Here is a 16,822-nt window from a genome sequence, read left to right as displayed (position 1 = left end):
AAGGAAACCAAACCCTGGATGAGCGCAGGGACCCCCAGAAATCTCACCGCTCGGAGACTGGGGGAGGCGCGCAACAATATGATCATCTTGTAATTTTCCTATGCTACTGCTATTTTAGTATATAAAACTCAATCAACTTAAGGGAACAAAATAGTCTATTGTACAGTTTTATTTTTGCTAAGGGTTGCAGAGACCACATTATTTCTCCCAGCAGAATACATGCAGCAAGTCTGACTGGGAAACAGCATTAACTGCAAATTCTGTTTTCTAGCTTGTTCAGTTTGAGGAAATTACCTGAAAGAAGAATTTTAAAAAAGTTTACTCTTACATTATTTCAAACTAAAGAAGAGAAGAATTCTAAAGACACAATTTTTATTAAAGGCACATAGTCATAGGCTACGAATGGGGAAGCTGTGGCCCGCCTGATGTTATTAAAACTCCACCTCCCATCAGTCACAGTCAGCAGAGCCAATGGTCAGGGGTGATGGGAGATGCAGTCAACAACTTTTGAAGTGCCACAGCTTCCTCACAAGGAAGCTTATGGCAATAACGTTTCCAAGGAGGAAAAGCTCCTGGCTAAAAAGGTATGCAGGATTCCAACTCCTATATTATTTATATGCTAGTCTCTCTCTCTCTCTGTCTCTCTCTCTCTCTCTGTATTTCATACTTATTAACACACACACTTCCCGATTTCCCATCTTTCTGTAAGAAACAGAATCCAGGAGAGACAGGTGTATGCAGATAGCAGCTGGTTTCATTCCTAGTGACTGAAGCTACTAAGAGTAGTAACTTTATGGAATGAATACCTCATTTGTTTGTTTAAATTTTATTACCAGGGCAAAGGGGGGGATGGCATTTGGCCTGGGCTTCCAGCTCAAAAGAGCTCTCAAATTTAAAATGTAAATGCACTGCCTTCAAGTCGATCCCGACTTCGACCCTATGAATAGGGTTTTCATGAGGCTGAGAGGCAGTGACAGGTCACCCAGTGAGCTTCATGGCTATGTGGGGATTCAAACCCTGGTCTCCCAGGTTGTAGTCCAACACCTTAACCCAGCCTTTCCCAACCAGTGTACCTCTAGATGTTGTTGGACCACAATTCCCATCTTTCCTGACCATTGGCAATGCTGGCTGAGGCTGATGGGAGTTGTGGTCCAACAACATCTGGAGGCACACTGGTTGGAAAAGGCTGCCTTAACCACTACACCACACTGACACCTGTTAATTATTTGGCGTTTGATAAAGTTTTGCAATTTGCTTTTTCCGTATCGGACCAGAATGTGGCACACACTTGCAGCTCAGAGCTGCAAAGCAGGTAAAAAGCCATCATTGAGCTGCTATGGGACAATAGCATTTGAGTGAGCTCACCATGCTTCATATCAACTATAAGATTGCACCAAAGCTAGATTTTTTCCCCTCAATAATAAGTGCATCGGCACAGAACAAGACCAGAAAAGCATTTGTTAATTTGGTGCCTTACTTTGGCTTTGTTTTGTGTCATCATTGTTTGTTTATTATGGCTAGGTACCTCAAAAGCTGGAAGTGACCTGCTTACTACATTTTTATGTGCCTTTCTTTCATGCATGATGTAACTCAAGGCAGCATCCATGGGGTTTCCTGGCATTGGCCATACCAGGCCTGCTTAGCTTCAGTCAAGTGTCTGTACCGTGTTTTCATGGGACCATATACTTGATCTTCTCCTATACAAGTGAATGATTGCCATTTATCTGTACCTGTGGAGGGCAAACAGAGAAGCTCTGTGCTCCCCAGAGATTTTTGAAATATATACGTTCTCTTACACACACACACACCCTATATATTTAAATATCTATATTTAAACTAGCTTAATTGTCATAGCTTTCCCCAAAAGGAACCCTAGGAATTATAGTCTTACAAAGGGGCATTTGCACTTGCTTCCAGACCGAGTTTCCAAGGGCCAAGTGAGCCAATTTAATTCACTATACTGAGCACCCATCACCAATCACATTAAAACTGTGCCAATCCTTAAGGTGGACTGGGGACTGACAGGATTGGTGTTGACAGCATGGCCCAGAGTGGGCAAGAATTTTGATTCTGTTCACATTTCAAGCTGAATTTATCAATTTGCACTTTCAGAAACAATATGAGAACTGAAACACAGCCGTCCTTTGAAATTTGCACATCTCAAATTTGCAATGCTGCTCACCAACCAAACAATGTTCACAAAAATGCATATGTTAGGGGAAAGCGTGCATAAAAATGAATATATGAGTGAAAATAACATGCAAAACTACATTATATTATGAGAAATGGCTTGCAAAAATGTACATTAGTCAAAACTGCCTACAAAAATGTCGTTATTAGAAGAAATTCGCACTAAAATGCTGGAGAATTTTCAAGAGGATTAAAAAAAATATTCACAGATTGCTGCAGAAATGTGGAGAACTGAATTTAAGATTGGAAAAAAGAGAAATGGAGAGAGCCAAAATTGACAGATCTTTCCATCCGCAGCCCAGAGTAGCCAATGTGCTGTCCTCCAAATGTTGTTAGATTCCAGCTCCCATCAGCCCAAGCCAGCGTTGTCAGTAGTCAGAGACTATGGGAGGTGTCATCCAACAACTTCTGGTGAGCACCATGTTGGCTATCCTTGGAATAGCCCGAAACAGCAACCATTGCATAACCACTGTACAAGAGTTTATAATTTAGACACACTCCCTTGTTTAGGACACCATTCAACCTTTTCTTAGAAACAGATAATTTGGGGACACGCCCTAAGGTCAGATGGGTGCAGTGGGAGTGACAAAGGCCTGAGACTGCTGCTGTACAAATGAATGAGCAGCTCTGCAGTTGAAAGTTGCGTTTTATGCCAGCCCTCTCCTCATTCTGTGGATTACATTCATGGACTCACACAATGGGCACACTTACAGCTATACTGGTTTCAGTGCATCTCCACTTCTATGTTGTGAATCTGGGAACATGTGGCATCAGTCAAATGCTGCCCCTTTTTACTCAAAATCCGGGATTTCTGAGATTGCTTATGTTTTCCCAGATTCACACTGACTTCAACTGTTTCATCAATCAACCCATTGCGAGTCTGAGGTGTGTCCAGTAGAAACGCTTTGCTGTGGGCTGCCCTGAAAGGTCTGACATCAGCACTGGATGTATTCCCATCAAACAATAACAATGTGTACAACCAGGTAGATTCGTGTCAAACTACACCCAGACAAAACACTTTCGCTGCTTTTTAAGCAACTAATGTGTATGTAGCCTCAGATTCATTACAACCCCCCTCACATTAATTGATCATTATCTCTGTCTAGTGGCATTTTCTTTTCCCATTTGGGGGGGAATGCCATGCACTTTCAAAAAGGACTCATCACCGGACTTCCCAGGAGGATCGCTCCGCCTGTGCTGCCTCTGGGACGGGCTCCCGTCTTGGTGGAAACTTTTTCAGTTTTAAAACCAGTCAGAAGGGCTTTTTGACTGGGGAAAATTTCTTCCGGATAAGGAAGAAACGTAGAGATTTTCCACAGAGCTTTGTTGTGTTTGTTGGAGGCTGGAATTCTGCGAAAGAAGGTCTTCCAGCAGCTCGGACGGAGCTAGGATTTCCAACCAGCTCAACTGATTAAGTGAGACGTTTTTTTTTCTTCAAAGAAAAACGGATTAACAGGCAAGCATTCTCCTGTCTTTTCTCATTATTTTGTTATCAATACAGCTAAAGAGATTTGTCAAAGAACCAGCAATTAAGAAACCCTGGGTGAGTCATAGCTTTCTCTTTTATTCACGGAGCTAAGGGGAAGAAAATAGAAATAGTTTATCTTTATTTTTATTGCAAAAAGCTGGCATGGAATTCAGCATTATAAAGATTACAAACGGCTGAGGGGTTTCTAATTTAAAGAGATTTTTTTTTTTGATTTATAAGACTTTTGAGTAATATATGTCTGGGACTATTTTTTCTGGTTTACTTTTTTTTTTTTTGACGAATCTGCTCATTCTTCCTGCTACTAATTATTTGGATGCTGTGAATTAAAGTTGTATTGGCACTTTTGGACATACAAGAGATAAGGCAGTTCGTCTTGTCTAGAGGGTGACGTCAGCCGGCTTGAAAGATTAACTCCTTTGTAACTGGATAAAGAAATAAACTGTTCTTTGCTTGGGACATAGGAAATTGAATGGATTGTGTTTTTTTTGGTTTTAAGAATGACAATCAAGAAGGTGGTTGAGATCATGGATGTACAAGAAGGGACTTTCTCTTTAGATATGTTTCAGAAAATAATGAATGAGATTAAGTTAACAAAACAAGAACTCAGACATAACAGACAAGTGATGATAAGTGAATTTGGCGAAATGAGACAGGAGCTGAAAGAAATTCAGGATTCTATGAGAAAGGAGAACAAAGATAAATTTTGAAAATTAAAAGAGGATGAAAGAAAAATTAAAGGGAAGGTTCAAGCCCTGGAGACTGGATTAAATATGGTCTTGGAAAAAGATTTGGATTTCCTGGCTGTGATGGATCCTGGAGACAAATATTACTGTTTGGAATTCAGCGCTGTCCCTGAAGGAATTGGTGAAGAGATTGGAGATAAAGATATCATCGGTTCGAAAAAATTCATGGACTGGAAGGATTTGATGGAACTTGAAATGGAGAAAGTTTACAGAATTAATTCCTGTTTTGTGATAATGAAAAACCCTTCAAGAGATGTGCTAGTGCATTCTGTAAAAAAGAGGAACAGAGATGCGGTTCTGCAACAATACTTCAGTGATACGTTCGGACATGATGGCAAGAAAATATTTGTGATGAAGGAAATCCCTATCAGACTCTTATTATATGACTATGACAGCAAGATTATTGGGTGTGTAAAGATGGAAGATGGAATCAACACGGATAAAGGAAGAAGAGCGATTTGAAATTACTGGATTTAATAGACTTGAAGAGTTGGATTAATTGACATGTCTATCTAGAAAAAAATTGATGGACGTATATCTCAAGGATTGGAAACTTCTCTTTGACTTTTTGTAGAAGAGTAAAATGATATGATGTTAATGAGATTTGATACCAACTAAGATAACTGCTGGAGGAAGGTGATTTTATAATTTATCAAGAGACAGGTTTGTTATATATTATAGACCTATAGCTGAACTACGACAAATCGGAAGTCAATAGTTTTTTTTTTGTTTTTGTTTCTTTTTATTGTATTAGTTTTAATTTGTGTTTTTCTTTTTGTATTGTCTAGATTTTGAAAATTTGAATAAAAATTAATTGAAAAACAAAACAAAAAGGACTCATCACCGTCGTTGTCGGGGTGGTGGTGGTAAGCCATGACAGTTAAACTGAGCAATAGTTGTAGCGCCAAACAAAACAGCAGCTGTGAAAACTCCCATGAGCATCTGGTCTCCTCCTTAATGCAGTCCCCACCTCACTGGTGCACACTGAAATAAACTTACGGTATAAATCCAGGAAATATAGGCAGAGACCCGAGTAAACACCGTGGGTTTCTGGTAGACATTGCAGCCAGAACTGGAAACAAAGCTAGTGACTCCATGGACATAATATCTCCCATTCACCAGGCAGTGCAATGGCCCTCCAGAATCACCCTGAAAGTACAAAACAAAAGATGGAAAACATGCAGCGCCAGCATGCCTTTCTTTTTTATATATTTATTTCTCAAACAATTGAACAAGACTTTTTTGCTTTTGTTTTTTTGAGGGTCCGTATAGGGAGTATGAGGTGTTGCATGAAATATTACCACAATGTTGCACACATGAGGCCTTGTTTCAAGCAAACTGGGTATCTTGTACACTTCATATATCATCCGGATTCATTTGTGTTCATGTAGTAAATAACTCTGTCAGTATGGTGTAGTGGTTGTGATGGACTAGGACCGGGGAGAGACCTGGGTTCAAATCCCCACTCAAATAATGAAGCTCACGGGGTGACCTTCAACTAGTCACCACCTCTCAGCCTGACTTACCTCACAGAGTTGTAATTTTTGAAAAATGCAGTAGTGGGGGTAAGGGAATGATAATCAGGACTGTGATATGTGGTGAGGAGGGGTGCTTGGGTTAACACTTCTTGTGCTGTGTTCCTGACAAGAATACCCCCATCCCCAGGCACACACACAGTGTTATCTCCAGGAGGAAAGCTGCCACTGGCACCAATGGAACTATCTTAATTAATGGCACATACCATATAATTAAAGCACATGACTTGCCCCAAAGAATTCTGGGAACTGTAGTTGACCCCTCACAGAGCTACAATCCCAGCACCCTTAATAAACTACCGTTCTCCGGATTCTTTGGGGAAAGTCATGTGCTTTATGAATGGGGTGTACATAGCCACAGACTTGCTTTTTAAAGCAAATCTGCCACGCAAGCAAATGGACTGTGGATCTTGTGAACCCAAACCCAGCCAACAAAAAACTAAAGAGTTGACAAGGAAGGAAATGGTTCACTTGCAGAAACTGCACAGGCTTTTAAAACAGGCTGGACTTTTTTTGGCACTAGATTGACAAGATGTAAATTCAGCTATATTTGAATACCTGCTCAATCTATTCTGTAGATACATATTATCTTCAAAATCAGCAGTGAATTATGTGGTCTTTGTGCTGGTTCTAGTCAGCAACAACAAAGGATAGATGCATTCTTGGTGGCTGCATCTTTATTAAGGAAGTGGGAGGTTACAGAAGAGTATTATGCAAGCATATGTCCCTTAAGCAGGAATATAGAAATCTGGTGTTTGGCAATGCAAAAATATTCATGAATAGATGAAATCCATTCAAATACAAACCATAATTGTTCACTCTGAATTCATACTTCAGTGGCAAGTTTTATCATCAGATATTTAGTTGCTGAGTTATATCAAGATTATGTGTGATCTGTGTTAAAAAATAAATTAATGGTTCACCCATGCAGTTCAATATCTACACAAAGGAAAAGTTTGCAAACAGTACTAGATGTGCAGATAGAGGAAAGCAATTTCAGCAGGCTTTGCCCGCACACTGTAAAGTATGAGGGCTGGAAGATTGCTTCTCCCTCACCCAGATTTCCCACAGAATAGCAGCCGTGTGCAGAGCACTGCAGACACACACATACAGCATCAAATACAATTCAGATTATAATCTAAGAATCTGCCTGATAAATTGAGAGAGAATCTACTTCCCCAAACTAGGTCACATCCACCACACTATACATTAAAGCACATTTAAAGCACATGGCTTCCCTCAAAGAATCCTCAGAATTGTAGTTTACCCTTCACAGAGCTACAATTCTCACCCCCCTTAACGAACTATAGTTCCCAGGTTTCTTGGGGGATGCTTTATGGTGTGGATGTGACCAGTTTCCAGTCTAAAAACAACTGTGATTTGTGCAATACATTTTGCTAGCACTGGATTACCTGGCATCCAGAGCGTGTCCCATCACCTCCAGCACACACCATGGTAGTCTTCACTGTGGAGCCCCAATAGTTTGAACGAGAACAGGTTGCATAATCCACAACAGGGAGATAGGCTTCCTGCAGAACTGTTGCTAGCTGCCCATTAGCTGTAGAAAAACACACAGGAGACCAGGATTCAGCTTTCCAAGAAAACAGCAATCTTTCAATAGCACCTTCTCTTCCCTCTTTGTGAGCTATAGTAGTGGAGAACATTATGAATAACTTGTTAGCCTAACTGGCATAGACTGCCTTTCCCAAGGCACCACAACCATCATGGGGCAAAAACAAGGTGGCAAACCTACATTGGATTGAACAACAGCACTAACTATTTGGATAAGACTCTAAGAATATGGAAAGCAGAGCTTTGAGTAAGTTATAATTCTCCAGATTTCCCATCCTCCATTTATAGCCAACTAATTGTCATGACATTTTATTTATTGTACAACAGCTACAATCTTATCTGATGCATCAGGGTTTGAATGAAAAAATAGTGAGCATCTACAGTTTTAGCCAAAATCGGCCAGAGATGCAGCCTTGAATCCAAGGCCTGGAACATTGCAGGAATTATACCAGGTTTGAGGAACATTTGGCCCTCCAGATGTTGCTGAATTGCAACTCCCATCATAAGAACATAAACATAAGAACATAAGAAGAGCCTGCTGGATCAGGCCAGTGGCCCATCTAGTCCAGCATCCTGTTCTCACAATGGCCAACCAGGTGCCTGGGGGAAGCCCGCAAGCAGGACCTGAGTGCAAGAACACTCCCCCCTCCTGAGGCTTCCGGCAGAACACTCTCTCCTCCTAAGGCTTCAGCTCAGGCAAGCATGGCCAATGACCAGGGATAGTGGGAGCTGCAGTTCAGCCACATCAGGAAGGCCAGATGTGCCCCACACCTGAGTTACAGTAACACCACTACTCACTCTTGGTCCTGCCCCAGCCAGTGATGTAACAGGGATTATTGTTGGGCAGGATCTGACCAGCTGGAGGTAGAGCACCGAGCTGCACATAACTGTTCAGACTTGCACTTTGAGAGAGACGAAGCTATGCAATGTCAAGGAACAGACACACAAACGGAGAGAAGGGTCAGAAAAGAAAGAATGACAGAACTTTCTTCAAAGACAATGAAGAAAACAGGAACCGCCATGTTATTTTTAACTATATCTCATGCTTCTTCAGAGGAAACTGAGGTGACTAACAAGAATTCCTGATATGATAAAGAGCCATATCCATGTAACCAAAAGCTAAGTAAACAAACACCACTTTGTTGTTATCCGTAAGAGATGTACACAGTTTTTTTTCCAGGTTCTCTCGTATTCCTGAATCCTATGTGCATAATTTTATAAAGTCACTTGCAGCTGTGTACCCAACGTTGCTCGGGAATTCCAAGAAACCCAAAAATCGGTATAGTTTTCAAATCAGTAGTTAAAATCAGTACAGTTCTAAACGGTTCAGCCTGCCATCTTGATTTAAAAATGACATTCAATTGTATCCAAACATAGAGAATAGCCTTGATCTCAGGAACCATCATGCAAAGTTTGGTTCTACTATCTTAAAAGATGTCTAAACGCATAGTGAACTGACAAAAAACTTCCCCAAATATGTCGTAGATTGGAGCAAATATCACTCTAAAGCTGGAGTGAGATGTTATGGGATACACATGGCCGCCCCATGTCTATTTCTTCCTCCATTTTCTCTTGGAAATGTCTAGTACAACCATCCCCCAGCCTGGTATCCTACAGATGTTGGATTACAACTTCCATCATCCATTACCATTGGGCTTTGCTGCCTGGGGCTGATGGGAGTTGGAGTCCAACAGCATCTGGAAGGTCACAGATTCCCTATCCCTAGGATAATGAAATGGGCCTTAGAATTGCTTCTCTTGCATACTTCCTCTGATTGGATTTCTAATCAACACAACTGGAATGGCAAACACTTTAAAAGCTTTTCTTTTTAAGGGCAGCAGTAACAGAAGATCCTGAATCTATATTTTTATTAAAACGTTATAAACTTAGGAAGTTCAATTTATTGCCAGAAGACAAAAAAGCCTATGCAATTAGTTCAGTGAGCCCCCAAGAGGCTTTATGAGCATACGCAACTGCCTTATATCAAGTAAGATAGACCATTGGCCCAGATAGCAGCGGAGGCTGGTTCATGAGTGTGGATGGTACACTGCCCCCACCAGCCTCAGCTCTGTGAGAGGAAGAGGGATCTTCTAACCACTCTCACCACCCTTAACAAACTACAGTTCCCAGGATTCTTTGGGGTAACCCATGACTATTTCAAGTGGCATGATACTGCTTTAAATGTAAGATGTGGATGTTGCCTGACAGGAGATTAACTGCTAGGCTCCAGCCCAGAGAACTTCCCTTTTAAGACTTTCTACACTTCAGAAACGAGTGGTGATGTGAAGCCTGGGAGAATTTGTCTGGCTCAAGAGGGATAAAAGGCCCAAGTTGAGCTCCAGAGTTTAGCCCTATTCAGAGGTTAGCTGTCCTCATAGACTGAGCCTCCTGCCTCCAAAGTTGCAGTGCTCACTGGTCCCACCCCAACACCTGCACATTAAATGCAAAGGCATGAAAAAAAAAGACAAAGCCTACGTGTGTACCAGTGGCAGCTGGTGACTCCATGTCAGTGGGGCAGTGGAATTCACTCTGGTTTTTAGTCTGAACCTTCAAAGAGCTGTCCAAGGTGCTGACAGCACCCTGAAAGTTCAGACTAAAACCTGGAGTGGATTCCACCACCCCGCTGACACGGAGTCACCAGCTGCCACTGGTGTGTGCTGCTGCATGCGCACAGGCTCCCTCTTCAAATGTGCTCACTGAACTGCTGTTGGGGGAGGGCCAGTTGGCCCCATAACTTTGGGGTCAGGGACAGGAGGCATGGTTTCCCTTTCCACACATTAGCTAACCTCTGAATAGAGCAAAAAACTGGAGCTCAACTGACGCTCTTCAAGGGCCATATTTCCTCATGGGTAACCTTCTGGGGTGTGTGCACGCCTGCCAATGGTGGGTAGAGCCAAAAGCAAAACTGGCTTAGGCAATGCATATAGGGCAGGCTACATTCCAGCCATATACACATCACTCTCCATCCAGGCAAGCCCGAGGCATTATCACAGTTCAAAGACAAATTCTAGACAGGCAAAAGCACTCAAGGAGAGCACAGAGCACGGCTGGTGATGAGGCATGGCCTGACGAGAATCCAGAGAGCTAGACAAAGAAGCCTGGAGGACCACTTTTGATCCCCAGGCCTGAGGGTCCCCATTTCTGCTCTTGGGCAGGTTGATTCTTACCAGACTAGCTTCTAAACGTGGTGCTTTGTCTTAGCAAGTTGTCCTCTTGGACCTATTCAAGGTCCTGCAAACTCCATCCTGACCCTACTTGATACCTGATTAGGCCCTTCTCAGGTGGTAGGCTCCCACTCAGGGCCGACTCTGGGAGCCTTTGGGCCTGGGCTATCTGTGGGTCCCTTCTCCCTTTGCTTTCCTCCTCAAACCACACTCCTCCTCCCTCATTGCCCCACCACTTTAAAGTAAAAAGCCTTGACTGATATGGCAGTCTCCTATTTGTCAAAGAAAAACAATGCATTTGAACTTTTCAAATGTTGAGCGCCCTTTCTTCGTCACTGAACGGATACCCCACTCCCACACATCTAAAATTAATCCTTGGCTTCCTCCACTTACTTCTTTTTTGGAGAGAAATTTTTTTTGTACAAAGTACATAAATAAATAATATATAATATTATAGCAACATCTATAAACTGAATCAGCTGGCAGGATTGGGCTGGGCCAATGAGGGGGCCCTCTGAGCTCCTGGGCCCTTGGACATTGCCCTATATGGCTCACTGCTGGAGCCGGGACTAGGTTATGTGGAGGTCAGGAGTCAGGACAGAGCACACACTAACAATTCTGGAACTGAGGGGACTTTCAAAAGCAGATTGTGATATGGGGCACTGCAGTTTGCTGTTCCAGCTAAAAATACAAAGAAACCCTGGGCCTGTCCAAACTCTCACGTGTGCCTAAACCAGCTCATTGGATCCCAGACCTTATGTGAACAATGTTATATCATGGTACAAGATTATGTAGTTAGGCAATATTTTCAGGACAACACTTACCCTGCTGCAACATTGTTGCTGTTCCAATATGGATGCACAAAGATATGCCCCACACTTATATATTGTTCTGTGCCTTGCTGCTGATAAACGTTGTGGTCACCAACAACCACACGAAAATTCATGTTTCTGGAGATAATGGAAAATGGGTTACTTTTCCAACTCAGAATCTCTCCACAGGCCCTGACAGAATATGTATAAATATCCTCCAACATTTGACCAAAGACATTAAATACTCAGAAGTAAATAAAAAGTTCATTGTGTTGTAGTAAAGCAGATTGCAGTGGTGAAGAGGAGAAGGAGGTGGTGGGTGGTTCAGGGGGCTTTTGTCAGTGGGCCCCCTGCTGGGGTGTGTGTCCTCGGTAGGTGTCCAACCATGCTGGCCCTTGATGCCAGCCCTGACCGCATGTGATGTGCTACTATCTCTGTGGATTTGAAAATATAACAGGCAATGACACATGGAAAGATATTACATTATGACACATATTCCAATTGGAAGAGCCATCCAGTTCAAAAGATTTATAAACATAGGCTGAAAAGGGAAGCATAGTTTGGAAAAAGCAAAATGAAACCAAATCAGTTCAGACAAGGCTGGCACCAGGCATGACTGGGCCCTTGGGCCCCAGCCTGCCCCAGGCCCCAGCATCCGGCCGCATATGCCACCTTCCTCTCCTGCTGTGGTAAATGCTGCCTGTGCTGCACACACATGCCTGCCATCAACCAAGACAGTGGCAGGGGCATCAGTCCCTTAGGGAAGCCTCAGCCACCATCTTGGTTGATGGCAGGCATGCACATGCAGTGCAGCCAACATTCACAAGGGATAGGTGGGTGGGGTGAGGCATGCAGGCGGGTGTCACAGGCCTGCATGGTTGTAGGGGTATGTGCCTGGGAGCTCCCTCTCTGCGATCCGTGGCAGAGTCGGGAGCTGACACTGTGATGGATCACGGAATGGGAGTGCTATCTACCCACCCTAAGGAGGGGCTTTTCAGGGGCCCTTGGCCAGGGCTCAACCTGGCTGACCTCTGGTGCCAGCCCTGAGTTCAGAACTATTCTTGTATTCCAGGACTACAAGGCTGCACCCAATGTTCTTCACTCCATTTGAGTCATTATCCCAGAGACTCAGTGTGGCTTATGCTTTGAAGACAGAAAGAAAAGATGCAAGAAAGAGAAAGAACAGATACAATTCCCCAGTGTTCTTATATTTTCATATAGAATAAAATTAACAAAATGAGAAAGAAAATTCCCCACAAAACTAATCCAGTATTAACCAGTTTAAAAGCTCTCTAGGTTAGCTAAGGAAAACATAGTTCATTGTCACCTGTCCACACAGTGAGCTGCTGTCAGTACCCAGTTTTGTTTAACCAACGTCCCGCCGAATATGTGATGCCAGCCGCCATTTGAATAGTACTGGAGGGAAATCTAGATGTGGAGGAAAGAGTATGTGTGTGAGGGAGTGAGCGCTACATTACTGGCACTGGAACAGGGGTGGGAAACCTTTTTCCCCCACTCTGAGTGCCACTTTCCCTTCTCAGCAACCTTGAGGGGCTGCATGCCAGTGGTGGGTGGAGCCAGAGTTAAAAGTGGCTAGAGCAACTAATGTGTCAATTTTAATTTTGTACAGTAGGTTAATTTTACACACGTTCACCCCCTCCCATCCAGGCAAATATCCATTCCAGTGATGGAAAAACAATCAAGGAGAGTGCAAAGTAGGGTCGGTGAGAGATGTGACATGGGCAGGCAGTGTGGCCTGGGGGAAGTCCCAAGGGCCGGATATTGGGGCCTGGAGGGCCGTATTTGGCCCCCTGGCCTGAGATTCCCCATTGGTGCACTAGAGGCATCTGTAGCCAGATTGATTGGGTGCAGCTAGATTGAGTGAGTGAGTGTTTGAGACTGTCTGCTGAAAGGGCCTTCTCCAACAGACCATTCATTAAAACTGTGCAATGGTTGGTGCTACGATATGGGTGCATGCCTGAGAGCTGCAGAATCTTAATAAAGTGTTTTTGTTTCCTGACTTAGATTCTGGATACAAATACAAAGGCATAATTTTGGGATAACATGCATTAATTTTATTAATATAGCAAAACAAAAAATAGAAATGGATCATTGCCAAATGCAAGCTATGGTTTTACAATGTTTTGACAGCAACTGTGTAAAACAAAAGCTGGGGTGATTGTTATATCCAGACATTGCACAGAAAGGTAACATTATTATTAGTTGTAAATGCAATATCAATAAGGGTGATTTATATAAAAATATTGTCGCTTTATTCTCATTCTATATGTTGAAGCTTTGTGTTAGATATAAACTATACCTACATCTATATATATTGCACACATGTGTATATAATATTTAACATGTATGATGATGAACATATAAAAACTATGTTTGGGCACTGCCTTCAGTTAAGGACACCATGCAGAAAAATGGTCAACAATGTGCATTTTTTGTGATGTGGTGTCTCTCATATGAGAATAGAGGAGAGATGTTTTTACAGGCATCCTGAGCCATTCTCAGGACCTTACCCACGGCTTACTTGCCCTGAGCATTCTGGCATTTACAAAGGCTCTCAGAAGACCGTAGGGTTCCAAAATTCACAGAGGGTGAGGAAGTACTAATTGAGGGGCGGGGATGACAACACACAGTGCAAATACGTCACATCAAGCACTCCCCACTAGTGTGGATGAGAAACACTGAGTTAAAGGTACAATTGAAAGTGCTCATGTGTGGATGAACGTGCGCAAAAGTGCACACAGAAAAACTGGATCTGTGCCAAGCTACCTACATGTGCATTAACACTCCGGGGTATGTACATACACAGCCCATGCCTGCTTGTTTCATTCGGTTTCTCTGTCACACATGCACACGCACCACTAGCTTCAGCCCCCTTCCAAGCTGGTAGGTGCCAGCTGCAAATCTCTAGTAGCTTAAGTGTAGCCACCAGCCATCAAAGGCCAGTAGGTAACATTTAAACAGAACTATTCAAAACTGCCAGGAAGATAGGCGTCTCTTCACTTGAGACAATACTATTGCATTCGCACAACAATATGATTTTGGAAGTGGCTCTTGTGTGAGAAAAAGGATGGTTGTCAGACCTCTCAGATAGCTATTTACATTTTTCAAAGATGTATCTGTTAAGTTGCATTTGTGCAACTATATTATGCTAAGTTTGGTCCTCAGTGTAAGAATCTGAGGAAAGAAAGCTGCCTATTGTTAGACTTCAGTACTATGATTTCACAGGCACAGCATGCCCATCGGCTTTCTTTGCTGGTGTGGCAAAAAGGAGAAGGAAAAAAAATCCTTCAACCAGCTGGCAGCAGCACAAACCCTACCTGCATCTGTTGCTTTTTCACAGGCTCCCATTCTAGGGCCCCTCTCCATTTTTATCATCATTTTATTGTTATTTTATATTATTTAAATGTGTGGCACTTCACTCATTTGACTACTGCTTTGGACTATGATCTGGGAGACCAGGGTTTGAATCCCCATGCAACCACGAAGCTCACTGGGTGACCTTGGGCCAGGCACTGCCTCTCAGCCTCAGAGGAGGGCAATGGTAAACCACTTCTGAATACTGCTCACCATGAAAACCCCATTCATAGGGTTGCCATAAGTCGGGATCGACTTGAAGGCAGTCCATTTCCATTTTGCAGATTCCAGGGCTTTGCCCGGGCCCAGACTAAGCTCTGGGGCAGAGAAAGCTTGCAGGTGTAGGGGTACTGATGCCTGCTTGCATTGGCATCACCTGTTATGGCATGGTCGCAGTGGAGGAAAGCGTGCCTCCTCCAAAACTATGTAATGTCTCATTGAATTAGTTTAACCATCTTGCCAACCATGGCAAAGCACTGTAACTTTCTGGCTAGTACCTATATAGTGGTCCCCCTACAATCTGGTGTCCTCCAGATGTCGTTGGCCTACAGCTCCCCCATCAATTATCATTGGTCATGCTGACCAGGGCTGATGGGAGGTGTAGTCCAAGAACATCTGGGGGGCACCAAGTTGGGGACGCTAGTAAGCAGGCATATCAGATTTTCTTTAGAACACTTTTTCTGACCACGCTCGATTCCCTCTATTTCACCTGTCTACCATGCAGCACAAATGCTATCGTTTGGGAACAAACAGTATTGTAAGTATTGCCTGCAGCATGTTGCAAAACCAATATGAGAACCGGGCAAAGGCTGCAACATTGAGCAAAGGACTGGCGGCACAGGGGGAGGGAGCAAGAGGATTGAATAAGCTCTTTTGCTTTGGCCCAGTTTTCACACTGAAAACCACAGCCCCAGCTGCTTTCAATATTGTCAAAATGGAAAAGGGGGGAAATTTTCATTGCCTGGAGAGGAGACTGTTGCATCTAACTGTGACGGCCACGCATTCCTCCTGGCCTCATAGCCTCCAACGACACGCCTGTGTTCCTCCTGTGAGTCCTCTGAGGCACACCCTTCAAGAGTAGAATAGTGTGAACAGCACAATCTCAATTGACTGGAGCTGTTAGGTACAAGAGAAGCATCTTTCAGCGGCTACTGAATGAACTCAAGAGTTGGTCTTATGAGGCTATGCCCTGGGTGCGTTGCTGGGAGTAGCGATGGGCAGATCTGGCTGCCTCCAGACTGTCACTATTTTGCAGGAAGGATTCAAGTGGGAAATTTAGATTTGTGCAATTAAAGTGGATTAAAGTGCTCTGTTGCCCTAGCACAACAAACCCACTTTTTAAAAGAATTGGACTTAAACTGGAATTAAAAATCAATATGAATATTCAATGCGGTGGATGTACCCTCTGTCCCATCTTCAATCATAAATGCGCAGAAACGCTGTGGACAACCTGAAAAGGCTTGATGGTCCATGGACCACCATTTGGGAAATCCTGCAGTAGGGAAAAAACCCTCTCCCCCATTTTCAGTCCTACAGAAACAGAGATGCTAATCAATAAATACTTACCACAGAGGATAATGGCGGCCACAATGAAAAGCCTCAGCACGGTGAATGAGTGTGTGGATCTTTGGTCTTGGTCAGAGCTCCTTTTATACCTTAGGAATTGCATGTCACAAAGATAGAATATTTTAACACAGCCATTACTGGGGGGCAACAGGAAAAGTCACAGATGACTTGGAAACACAAACACAAAATGACCTTGCTCCTCTGAGTCTCAACATATTGTTTTAATTCTGTTGAAGGACAAAGCTGAGGTCTATCAGATTAATTGAAAATCTATGTGTGTGTCATTTTTATTTAGAGCAGAAACAAGATTTGGGACTTCCAAATTATTAAAAAATCTCTTTAAGGATTTTGCTTGAAAGTTTGAAAATTTATACTC

At 43.0% G+C, this 16,822-nt stretch overlaps 1 protein-coding gene across 1 annotated transcript; it reads right to left on the bottom strand.

The window, feature by feature from the left end:
* Positions 1–276: 276 nt before the first annotated feature.
* CELA1 (chymotrypsin like elastase 1) lies at positions 277–16,549 on the bottom strand. The gene is given in 8 exon segments (XM_061622048.1): positions 277–294; positions 5,422–5,571; positions 7,370–7,515; positions 8,328–8,461; positions 11,515–11,643; positions 12,833–12,933; positions 15,855–15,949; positions 16,447–16,549. Coding segments are annotated over 8 exon segments (876 nt in total).
* Positions 16,550–16,822: the final 273 nt, after the last annotated feature.

Source organism: Rhineura floridana, chromosome 3, assembly GCF_030035675.1.
Source record: "Rhineura floridana isolate rRhiFlo1 chromosome 3, rRhiFlo1.hap2, whole genome shotgun sequence".
Classification (NCBI taxonomy): Eukaryota; Metazoa; Chordata; class Lepidosauria; order Squamata; family Rhineuridae; genus Rhineura; species Rhineura floridana.
The sequence above is the reverse complement of the archived record's forward strand: the minus strand, read 5'-3'. Positions and strand labels throughout refer to the sequence as shown.